The 10,966-nt window shown below is 51.8% G+C and overlaps 5 protein-coding genes across 5 annotated transcripts; 3 read left to right on the top strand and 2 right to left on the bottom strand.

Annotated features, from left to right (window-relative positions):
• Positions 1 to 155: 155 nt before the first annotated feature.
• Positions 156 to 1,130, top strand: ASPGLDRAFT_31980 (Sec63 complex subunit SEC66; the record flags this gene model as incomplete). The annotated part of the gene is made up of 3 exons (XM_022544124.1): positions 156 to 255; positions 330 to 637; positions 696 to 1,130. The coding sequence occupies 3 exons, from the start codon at positions 156 to 158 to the stop codon at positions 1,128 to 1,130; spliced, it is 843 nt and encodes a 280-aa protein (XP_022405559.1).
• A 241-nt stretch (positions 1,131 to 1,371) lies between these two features.
• On the bottom strand, positions 1,372 to 3,960 carry ASPGLDRAFT_117671 (pentatricopeptide repeat protein; the record flags this gene model as incomplete). Its single annotated transcript, XM_022539895.1, has 1 exon — positions 1,372 to 3,960. The coding sequence occupies one exon, from the start codon at positions 3,958 to 3,960 to the stop codon at positions 1,372 to 1,374; it is 2,589 nt and encodes an 862-aa protein (XP_022405560.1).
• A 216-nt stretch (positions 3,961 to 4,176) lies between these two features.
• ASPGLDRAFT_31982 (putative origin recognition complex subunit 3) lies at positions 4,177 to 6,672 on the top strand (the record flags this gene model as incomplete). The annotated part of the gene is made up of 8 exons (XM_022544125.1): positions 4,177 to 4,239; positions 4,292 to 4,525; positions 4,583 to 4,656; positions 4,712 to 4,946; positions 5,001 to 5,140; positions 5,193 to 5,466; positions 5,518 to 5,642; positions 5,694 to 6,672. The coding sequence occupies 8 exons, from the start codon at positions 4,177 to 4,179 to the stop codon at positions 6,670 to 6,672; spliced, it is 2,124 nt and encodes a 707-aa protein (XP_022405561.1).
• Positions 6,673 to 6,761: 89 nt separating this feature from the next.
• Positions 6,762 to 7,960, bottom strand: ASPGLDRAFT_63655 (uncharacterized protein; the record flags this gene model as incomplete). Its single annotated transcript, XM_022548693.1, has 5 exons — positions 6,762 to 7,387; positions 7,441 to 7,577; positions 7,632 to 7,692; positions 7,750 to 7,869; positions 7,918 to 7,960. The coding sequence occupies 5 exons, from the start codon at positions 7,958 to 7,960 to the stop codon at positions 6,762 to 6,764; spliced, it is 987 nt and encodes a 328-aa protein (XP_022405562.1).
• A 190-nt stretch (positions 7,961 to 8,150) lies between these two features.
• Positions 8,151 to 10,945, top strand: ASPGLDRAFT_31984 (snoRNA-binding rRNA-processing protein NOP14; the record flags this gene model as incomplete). Its single annotated transcript, XM_022544126.1, has 2 exons — positions 8,151 to 8,441; positions 8,501 to 10,945. The coding sequence occupies 2 exons, from the start codon at positions 8,151 to 8,153 to the stop codon at positions 10,943 to 10,945; spliced, it is 2,736 nt and encodes a 911-aa protein (XP_022405563.1).
• Between the last annotated feature and the right edge of the window lie 21 nt (positions 10,946 to 10,966).

The raw sequence follows: 10,966 nt of genomic DNA on the forward strand, positions 1-10,966 counted from the left end.
GAGCTCATACTTGTTGTTATTCTCTCTTGTGCAGAGATTTCCATTCCGCCCACGATTGGCCATGATCCACTGAGATCTACACACATCACGACTTCCGCTATTGAGAAAACACCCCGTTGCACTGAACACCGGAACACTCGAATAAATAATTCACCATGGTCGACTGGGTCAGTCTGGCCATACCGTTCGCCTACCTAGGCGTCCTAATCGGCTCCCTCGCTACCTTTTCCTCGCTATACCGCAAACGCAAGGCCCGTACGTCACCCCTCGATCCCGCCCAAAAGCCAAAAGCACAAAAGAATATATATAGCTAACTAGCACTCCAACAGAAAAAGCCTCCTCCCTCGAACCATGGTTCCCCGCTCACCTCCAGCGCGACATCTACTTCTCCCTCCTGCACCTCGACCAGCCCGCCAAAGACAACAGTGAGAAAAAGGCCGCGGTGCCGGAGTCGGTGCTTAAGGCTGCGCTCTTGAGACGCGCGACGGAGGATATTAACAGGGTGTTGGCGCTGCGGAGCCAGAAACAAGCACTCGCTATGCTTTTGCAGAGGGGTAGTGTGGGTGATGATCTGTGGCAGCGGTTTATCAGGGCTGAGAAGGAGATGGAGGATGAGGTTAGGGATGTTGTTTCTGAGGTTAGCCCCTTCTGTGTTTTTGGGGGAGTGCATAGAGATGCTAACTGTGGTGGGAAAGGCAAACGCATACGCACCAAACTGGGGCCAAACAATCTTCCAATCCGCCAACGAAATGATGAATAACAACATCATCCGCCAACGTATTGAAACGCACCAGTCCAAACTCGCCGAAGAGCGCGAATGGTGGGACCGCAAGAAGGCCAATATCCAGGAGGGTTTCATGAAGGAATTGGACGCCGAGGGTTCCTCTACTACTACAACCACTACTACCAAGACCGAGCCTCCTCGTCCGTCCTCTTCTTCCGGTGCCAACGCCACCACCGAAAACACGACTACTACCCCGACTAGCTCAACGGCTGGTGTGAAGACGCCTGAGTCTTCGACTGCGCCGTCGGTGGCTAGTGATGATGATGCAGTGTTGGTGGAGGCTGCTGGGCAAGCGGGAAACACTACGCCTGGGGGTGGGAAGAAGAAGAAGAAGGGGAAGAAATAGATAGGTTGTGAACTTCTTTTCTGTTCTTAGTTGTATTGAATATATGCTTTAAGAATGTGATTTTATACTCAGTCAAAGTATATAAACAAGTCGTCAATGCAGTAGCTGAGAGTCTAAATATACATAACCCTATGTACAAAGCCTCGTTCTTCAAAACGCCAGAATATGCTTTAGACGTGAGATATACAATACACGCTTTTATACAGCCCAATAAACACCCAAGTCAAACCAAAAAATCGTATCACAGAAGAGACCTACTCTCCTCCCCCAACGGGGTCCCAAGATCAACATCCGAAGCACCCATCTCACCAGCAACACTCATAACCCAGCCTTCCACCTCACTCGGGTCGCCCACACGTCCCATAACAATCCGCAGCAAGTCAGCCATGATCTCTAACTGACACTCATTCCGTTCTTGCGGGTCCATGTTGGAAAGACTCGGACCCTTTTCTTCAAGCGCAGCGGCTTTCCGTCGACTCAGGATGTCGACGAGGCGCTGGACTTGGTTGATATTCTCTCTGCTGCGCGGAGTGCTTGAGAGGCGGCGGAGACGCCGTTTGGGTGTATCGGCTGGTACGCTTGCTAGACGGGAGACTTGGAGGATGATCAAACGTGCGGTTGTGTCGTCTGGGTAGACGTTGAAAGTTGTGCGGAGGGTGTGGAGTGCTACTAGGGTGCCGGGGAGGTCTTTGGAGAAGCAGAAGCAGCGGATGATCTGGTCGTAGAGGTCTTTGGAGAATTCGTTCTGCGTTGCGGATTTGGCGCGCGGGGAGAGGTTGGTGTACCATGTGACCATGTCGGCGAACAGCTGGCGAGCGGTTGGGAAGTTTGCTTCGAATGCTGTGCGGCCGCGGTCATATTGTAGCTTGCCGCAGTCCCAGAGGCAGGCGTAGGTCTCTAGATCGGGTTGGGTGGTGGCGGACATAGTTCTGAACTTTTGCCAGAGAGTGCGGAGGTCTTGCCTTCGCAGCTCAGCGTATAGGAGATGGTTCATGAAGTACGAATTCGGTTTGATTCGTGCATCCGCCAGACGCTTGATCAGGTAGCCCGTCATATCGTCGTCACCTTTGCGGGTGTAATAGAGGAGGAGAATCGAGAATGTCTCGATGTTGCCCGGTGGCACTGTTCGTTGCATCCATTTTGGTATACGGACCCGAGGATCCGCCTGCTGGTTCAACGATAACCGCGGTGCCTGCCCGGGGATTTTCTCCCGGTCCCAGACCAGATCAATCCGTTGTTGGATCATGGTCCATGCTAAGCTCTCAGCCTTTGTCCTAGCTGATGGGCTTCCCTCGCGGAGCCAGGCCGCCATGAGACCGTTCAGGTGTTTTGAATCCGGTTTCACGCCTCGTTCGTACATCAGTTCGATGACCGATGCCGCGGAGTCCACTTCTCCCATACCAATCAGTTTCTTCATCCAACTAGCGTAGAAAAAGCGGTTTTGGAACCGTCGAGGTATCAAAGTCAATGTAGATAGTGAGACTCTGTTCACTTGCCGCTCGCTAATGCTGGATGCATGTAAGTTGCCTGCAAATCCTACCGCGGATTTGTACAAAGTGGTCGAATCATCTGCTGGGTCTTTGCCCGTCACCATCATATCTTTGAAGACAGCGATAGCAAGGTCAAATCTACCCGCCTTGAGAAGACCAATGCTAATATGATCGTAGTCTTCCATGGTCATATCAGGACCGAGAAAAATCTTAAGCTGCAAATACAGCGCCCAAGCTTTTATCTCTGCTTCCTGCTCGGGTTGTCGTCCCCAGGCCACAATAACGGAGTTGAGAATGCGAGGCTGGCGAGTCTGGTCATTTGCTAGAAAAGCCAGAGCAATGTCCTGGGCCCTTTGAGGGTTATCCTCCGCTGCGAAAAGACGCACCCCGAGTTTCCAGTATGCTTCCAGATCCTCCTTCCGTTGGCTAAGCTCATTCTGGTATGTCTCCCATTGATCCAAGGCCTGGTTCGTTTTGCCACCCTCGTGAAGCGACTGGATATACGAAATAGTATGAAGAGTGGACAGGTTTCTGCCGGTGATCGCCGCATCTTCGGCCAAAGTCTGCAAATGCGCTGCTCGCGCATCCTTCGCGATCTGACCGGAGATCTGGGAATCCCATACTAAAGACCTAGCCTCCTCCGGCACCGCTTCTAAGAATCCCGGAATCACTTGTTTGCATCGACGGTACCATTTCCATAACTCCTGTTTCAACGGTTCGTTGGATTTGTTGTGTGTGAACTGGTCCAGGCGTTCGTTGAATCTATCGATATAAGAATGACTCTCCTCGTCTGGCAGCACCACCTCATAAGGCTTTGTGACCACTGGATTTTCGTCCTCGCCGTCTTCCCTGTGCGCTTGCCAATTTTCCTCCTCCTCCGCAAACCCCTCAAACTCTTCCCGCAATATCTCATCCAGTTCCTCGTCAAAGACTTGGTCAAGTCCACCGTCGGTATCTTGTTGGCCTCTTTGCACCGCATGTTTCCGTAACGCTTCGAGAGCAATGGCCCTATCCTTTTCGGGCAAGCTCCTCATAAACTCGCCATTGGGACCAAAGGGGCCCTCTTCCAGAATCCGCAGTTCCTGTTGAACCCTGGAGAGCTTCTCTTCCACTTCCCCCCGCTCGACGCTCTCTTCTGCCTCGGGATTAACTTTCCTCCTTGTTTTGCTTCCGGGCGTATCTTGCTCGTAGAAGCGAACCTTATCGTCAGGACCGCCATAGTGAACAGAACGCCGTGTTACGACAAGAAGTGTCCGTGGCAAATGAAGAGACGGAATCGACGGACTTCTGCGGGCCACATGTTGATACCACCGAGCTCCTTGAGCGGCTTGGCGGAGCATAAGTGCGAATTTATATCATCGGACAGTATGCAGTATAAAGGGTTTGGAATAGCGAGGCAAAAGCTGTTAGTAGAGTTGCTCAAGTATGAACGCAGAGCTCCGCGGCGAAAAACCAATTACGACCCAATCGGGTTTAGCGCAAGAACGCGCCGATTCCGCCAAAGCGTCCAGAACTGCGACAGAACAACAACCGATTCAAGCAATTCATACAGGACAATGGACCCGGATTTTTTAGAGACTGAGGCGCCGGACTCGTCCCGGGATGGCCTGAATACCCAGGTATGTTGTTGATACGAATCACATGAAAACACGCGCTGACAACAGTTCAAAGGGTGTCTACATCTACCGACCTGCGAATGCGAAACCGAACAAACCCCAAAACGAACGTCCCTCTAAGCGGCGAAAGGTCGAATCGGATGGTCAGGAGAAACAGGAGAAGAAAGTCCAAGGGACCCAGGCCTGTCCTTTCGTGCCGCTTTTGAACGGAGAAGAGAGCGCATCCTCGGTCGGTTTGAGATATAACGCCTATCAACGACTGTGGTCCAAACAGGAGGCGAAGATTCAGGTTCGTAGGAATCGAGCTGGTTGAGGGCCTATGAATGCATGTCTGACCGTGGTTCAGGAAGTATTGGAGGATGTCGACTCCAAAATACTTGAGGAAGTGTCGAGTTTCGTCAAAGAGTCCTCGGCTCAGGTGTAAGCCTGCGCCCATTTAAGGATAACATGAAATGGATGCTAACGACAACTCTAGCTATGACGGCTGTATACCGTCCGCATTGGTAACCGTCGGGTCCAACGTTTCTTCCCTCGGCCGACTTGTGACGCGACTCAACGAGAGATTATTAACAAGTGGAGAGGGAGGCGTGGTCGTGTTGGAATCCGGCGATGCACCCAACATTAAGACGACCTTGAAAAACATCATTCGAGCGGCTGTCACAAATACCGAAGGAAATGATGGCTATCAGAGTTTCCTCACTGACCGTGAAGTAGGATTGCCCTTTTAAGGAAGCGCTGCGACTTGAGACTAACTCTGAACATAGGGGCCAAGGCTACTTGCATACGACCTTGATCTACTAAGCGATTATGTGCAACGGAAAGGAGTGACGAAATTAGTTCTCGCTTTTCGAGATAGCGAGGCTTTTGACCCTAACCTATTGACGGATCTTCTGTCACTACTGAGGTGAGCCTTGCCATTACGTCGCCATGGACATAAGCATACTAATAAGCTTCAGCTCGTGGCTTGATCGGATACCATTTACGCTGCTGTTTGGTATCTCAACATCCGTCGAGCTCTTCGAAGGAAGACTTCCAAGATCCAGTGTTGCGCTACTTAGAGGCAAATACTTTGAGCTCCATGAAGCGAGCAACTGTGTGGATCGTATATACGAAAGGCTACAGGCCGAACCGGACGGAGAGTTCTGGCTAGGGCGCAGCATCACCGGTGTTTTATTTGAACGGACGAGCGATTACTTCCATACCCCTGAGGCGTTTTGTCGAACAGTAAAGGTATGCCTAGCGCTTGATTCGTTTTATCTGCTTCGATCTAATACCTTCTAGTATGCGTATATGTCCCATTTCTTTGCGAATCCGCTGGCAGTTCTATTTTCAAAAGACTCGGCATCTGCTGGATTGCCCCATGGGAAGCTCTGCCAGGCAGTTAGAAATTTACCATCTTTCAGAACGTATGCATCCTTATTTCGAATTTCCCAGTTTATCCTAACCAAAAACCCTAGGCTCTGCGAGGATCTAGTCGAAGACGGCCATTCCAAGCAAGTGCGGAACTTGCTAGAAAATGACGAATACCTGTTCCAAGAATGTTCGAAATACCTTGAGACGGGCCAACAGCAAATGCGAAATATCTTCGAAGCAGTGAAATTAACCCATGTCTTTCTTAAGCGTCTCAATCTCAGCAAGAAGACCGGAGTATCGGACATCTCAATTCTCGCTCTTTCCGGGGAATTGCATAACTCGCAGATCGTGGACGACATTCTAAATACGATGAAAACGCTCGACTCGGAGGGTCTCAAAGGTCTACTCGCGATGGTTCCAGAAACCCTGGCAGATAGTCCTCAAGTGCGCGAAATCCAAGGAGATTTCGAGGCTCTGTTGGAAGCATATCCGAACGCAAGGCCTCTGCGGAGTGAATATGACAGCCGGAACTCCGTCGCGAAAGCCACCATTGTTCAGCAGCGAGTCCAAGTGACAAAGAGCAAATCCAAACAGCCCAAGCAGAATGTTGAATACACGCAGATCCTTGACCGTTTCCATACCACACTTGAGGTCTATTTCGCAGAAACCTTGGTGAGACCACAGGACTCATACCTGTACGAAGTGTTCCTCCTTGACATGAGGAATCCCTTGAAGGACACCCTTGCACCCAGGCCACGGTTCGCGATCGAGCGGGCATTGTCTAGTCCCTTCGATTACTTGATGTCCATGTCGAATACGCCGGGGAACAGACTCTCCGCGAAGCAGCCCGCGACGGCCATCTTATATCAACTTTACCTCGAATCCGGGGCTATTGTGAACGCCCATGATCTCTGGAGTGCATTCTATGCCGTGTTCGAAAGCGATCAAAAAGATAAGTGCGACGAACGAGTGATCATGGCACTGTTTTACAGAGCGCTGTCGGAGTTGAAGGCGCTTGGTGTGGTTAAGAACAGCCGGAAGAAGGTGGACCATATCGCCAAAACATCTTGGGCAGGATTGTAAGTTTTTGTACATTAGATGCTATAATTTACTTTTGAGCAAAGGGTATCATACGAAATGCGCACACAAATGTTGTCATCGAGTCCGTCATCTCAACTGCTTTGGAGAGGAAGCTGTATTATGTCCTCGTTCCCAAGTGGATGTCCCCCGTCACTCAAAACCATGGCTTCCCTCCGGCGCCTTCGCACAGCTTGTTCTTCTGCAGTTCCTTCACGCACCCGTCGCCCCGAGTATCGACTCGACCCGGCTGTATCTTCTCCATCAATCATCCACACATCGCTGTCGACATCGTCGTCATCGTTCTCTTCCATCATGCTGCCCATCAGGCCGTGTTTCCGTAATTGCTTTGTTCCATCCGGGTGAGAAGAGAGTGTGCCAAATATTGAACTCATGACTGGGTCATCTGTCCACCAAGATTTCATAAGAATCACCACATCCTGCCGCCGCGACGGTTCGGCCAGTGCGCATGGAAACGGATATTTTGTCAGCCACCGGCTAAGTACTCCGGCTTCCAATGCGGCGGGTATATCTTCCTGCAGGATGGCATTGAGTATGCCTAGGGCTTTCTTTTCACCTAGCGGTCTCGTCTTCGGGAGGATGGGGGACACCGTAGTACAGGTTTCTTCGGTATGTTCCTCGAGGAAATTGCACAGACAATCGACAATGGCCGTGTACGTCGGGGAGTCTTTTAGTCGGACACACACGGAAGTTCGAGAAACTGAACAAGCTCAATTAGACCCAAGTCAAAGAGTTCATTAGCGGAAGCCATACGTGCTCGATTGGATACCAGAAACCACATGGCATTGAGCGCCTTACTGCGCCGCTTGTGGTCCTTGCTCGCGAGGTCATCCAGAAGTAAATCCCGAGTTTGACCTTTCGTAGCTCGCTCCGAGATAATGCGCAATGCCCTTGAGAAGGTCAGCTCAAACGTAACGCAGTACATCTATATCTGACTAGCATACGCCGCACGGAGGTCATAACTTGTACTCTCGGAGAGCTTGAGAAGTGTGTCTAATTTGAGGACTAAAGATGTATTAGCTGGACAATGTAATGACTATGCGAGATTCAGTCTGCCTCGACCATCTTCCGTGCCCTCACTGATCATCTTATCTTCTTTCTCGACATGCTTGATCTCTGTTAGATCGCGCACCCGACGGAGATCTGTTGCGATTCCGCGGACCGCGAAGAATATTGAGACACCTGCCACGGTCAGCGATTGTTCTTAGTATCCCTAAAGGGCAAATATACCAAGGCATAGCCATAGCAATTTATCACTCGATTGAAAAGACATCCTTAGTCTCGCATAGAGTCGTAAACTGGTCGCATGCAACACAAACAATTCATGATGCTCGAAGGCGGCGAGTCCCCGCATTGTACCGGCAGAATACTATCCGTCCAGGCGGTGAGCGCAATTTTTATCTTCTCGGACGACGATCTAAAAATTCAAACCAGCCTCAACGTCAACGTCGCAAAGGTCAATCATGCCGCCTTCGCAGTTGAAACAGCTCAAGGCCTCGCTGCGAGACAACGGGGTACTGGGTCCCCAGCAGTCGAAGAAGCAAAAGAAACAGAATGTGAAGAGTGGTGCCAGTGCGCAGAATCGAAACCAGCGCGAAGCGGCATTGCAAGCTATCAGAGACCGGTTCAATCCTTTCGAAGTCAAAGCGACGACGAAAAATGCCAAGTTTGATTACACCAGCCGCGACGGGGGCGCAAATGCGTCCAAGACGGCGGCCAGACCCGGCGTTACCAAGTCGCTAGGCGAGGAAAGAGTGAGTTTGGTCCGAAGTTATGGCGCAGTAACGGTGATCTGACATGCTTTATCTTACAGCGTCGCGCAACCCTTCTGCGTGAGATGGACCGGAAAAACAAAGTCGGTGGTATTCTGGATCGCCGTTTCGGTGAAAACGACCCAACGATGACGCCCGAAGAGAGAGCCGCCGAACGATTCGCTAGGGAAAGCCAGAAGAAGGCGCGCAAAGAGTCCATGTTCAACTTGGAGGACGAGGATGAGGGGGATTTTACCCTGACACATATGGGCCAATCTCTTTCCTTCGACAGCGAGCCCCACGTCGACAACGAGCCGCAAGACGACTTTGAGGACAATGATATGGGATCGGAGGATGGTCTATCCGACTCGGAAACCCCACGGAAAAGGAAACGCGTTTTTGCCGAAGGTGAAGCTGTGGTAGATGGGGCTGAAGACGGAGAGAATCTGCCAGAGCGAAAGAAATCGAAGCAAGAGGTCATGAAAGAAGTCATTGCCAAGTCGAAGTTCCACAAGGCCGAACGGCAACAGGCCAAGGAAGACGATGCTGACCTGCGTGAAGAATTGGACAAGGGCCTTCCTGATCTCTTCGACATGCTGAGGGGTGTGAAACCGCCACCGAAACCGGAGCCTCCGAAGGACGATTTCTCGTCGATGAACCCTGAACGTGCGGCTGTATTAGAGGGCATTTCTCAACAGAATCACGAGAAAGAGTACGACCAGCGCTTGAAGCAATTGACTTTCGACAAGCGGTCCCAGCCAACAGATCGTACCAAGACAGCCGAGGAGAAGATTGCTGAGGAAGCCGAGAGGCTCAAGAAACTCGAGGAAGATCGAGTTCGGAGAATGCGCGGCGAGCAACTAAGTGAATCTGAGGATGAGGAAGAGGAGCAGCCAGAAGACGAGGAGGACTCCGATGAAGAATCAATCCCCGACGACGCGAAAGCCTTTGGATTGCAACAACCTACGAATGAGATTCACACTCGTCCTGATATGGGAGTCGAAGACGAAGACGATTTCATTCTCGATGATGATCTCGTTGAGACCAGATCCGATGCCAGTTTGGAGATTGGGGACAGTGACATTGAGGGCTTTGAGGAAGAGTCCGAGGAAGAGGAAGAGGAAGAGGAGGACGAGCTCATCAACGGGCTCACATTTCCTGGGGGCCGGTCCGGAGAGGCTTCAGCTCCTGCCGATAGCGCAGAAGCAAACGAGAAACTGGCATACACGTATCCTTGTCCCGAGGACCATGAGAGTTTCTTGCACACTATCAAGGACGTACCAGTGACAGATCTCCCGACGGTTGTTCAACGAATTCGTGCGCTGCACCATCCCCGTCTTCATAGCGACAACAAGCGGAAACTAGGCCGGTTCGCAGAGGTCCTCATCCAGCACGTTTCGTACATGGCAGAGCAATCCGAACATCCGCCTTTCGCCATTCTTGAAAACATTCTTCGACACATCCACTCGCTGGCCAAGAGCCATCCGGAGAACGTCAACATGGCTTTCAGGGCTCGTCTCCGCAAAATGGCCACCGAGCGGCCGCTGAACCTCTCCCCAAGCGACCTGGTCATCCTGACGGCCATTGCAGCGATTTTCCCAACCTCGGATCACTTCCATGCCATTGTGACGCCGGCACATTTGTGTATTGCGCGGTACATGGGACAGGGAGCTATCGACTCGCTCTCTGACTTTGCTACGGGTGCCTACGCAGCCAGTCTGTTCCTGCAGTATCAGGCCATCGCGAAACGATACATGCCCGAATTCATCAACTACGTCCTGAACGCACTCTACAACCTCTCCCCCCAGGAGCCCAAAAAACCCCTTGGCTTCTTCCCCATCAGAAAGCCCGAGAAATCAGTGGCCCTCACATCGAAGTCCAAGAAAGCCACACCCCGAAAACTCCGCTTCTGGGACATCACCGGCCCCGAGCCCGGCAAGGAAGAAGAACTCAAACTCTCCCTCCTCACCACCTTCATCACTCTCCTCTCCACCGCCTCCGACCTCTGGACCGGCCAATCCGCCTACACCGAGATCTTCGAACCCGCACAAGCCGTCCTCAACCACCTCCGCAAATCCACCACCTCTTCAGCCCCCTCCATCCGAGACCCCCTCCAGTCCACCCTCGACAAACTCTCCACCCACCTCTCCAACTCCCGTCTCTCCCGCCGCCCGCTCTTCCTCCACAACCACAAGCCGCTAGCCATCAAGACCGCTATCCCCAAGTTCGAGGAATCCTTCAACCCGGACAAGCACTACGACCCCGACCGCGAGCGCGCGGAGGCCAACCGTCTGCGCACAGAGTACAAGCGCGAGCGAAAGGGTGCGTTGCGCGAACTGCGCAAGGATGCGAACTTTGTTGCGAGAGAGCAGCTGCGCGAGAAGAAGGAGAAGGATTCCGAGTACGAGAAGAAGTACAAGAGGCTTGTGGCCGAGGTGCAGAACGAGGAGGGGAGAGCGGCCAACGAGTACGAGAGGGAGAAGAGGGCGCGGCAGGGGAAGTCTTAATTGTTTTTTTTTTTTTTTTTT

This window comes from Aspergillus glaucus, assembly GCF_001890805.1.
Source record: "Aspergillus glaucus CBS 516.65 unplaced genomic scaffold ASPGLscaffold_2, whole genome shotgun sequence".
In the NCBI taxonomy this organism is placed as follows: domain Eukaryota; kingdom Fungi; phylum Ascomycota; class Eurotiomycetes; order Eurotiales; family Aspergillaceae; genus Aspergillus; species Aspergillus glaucus.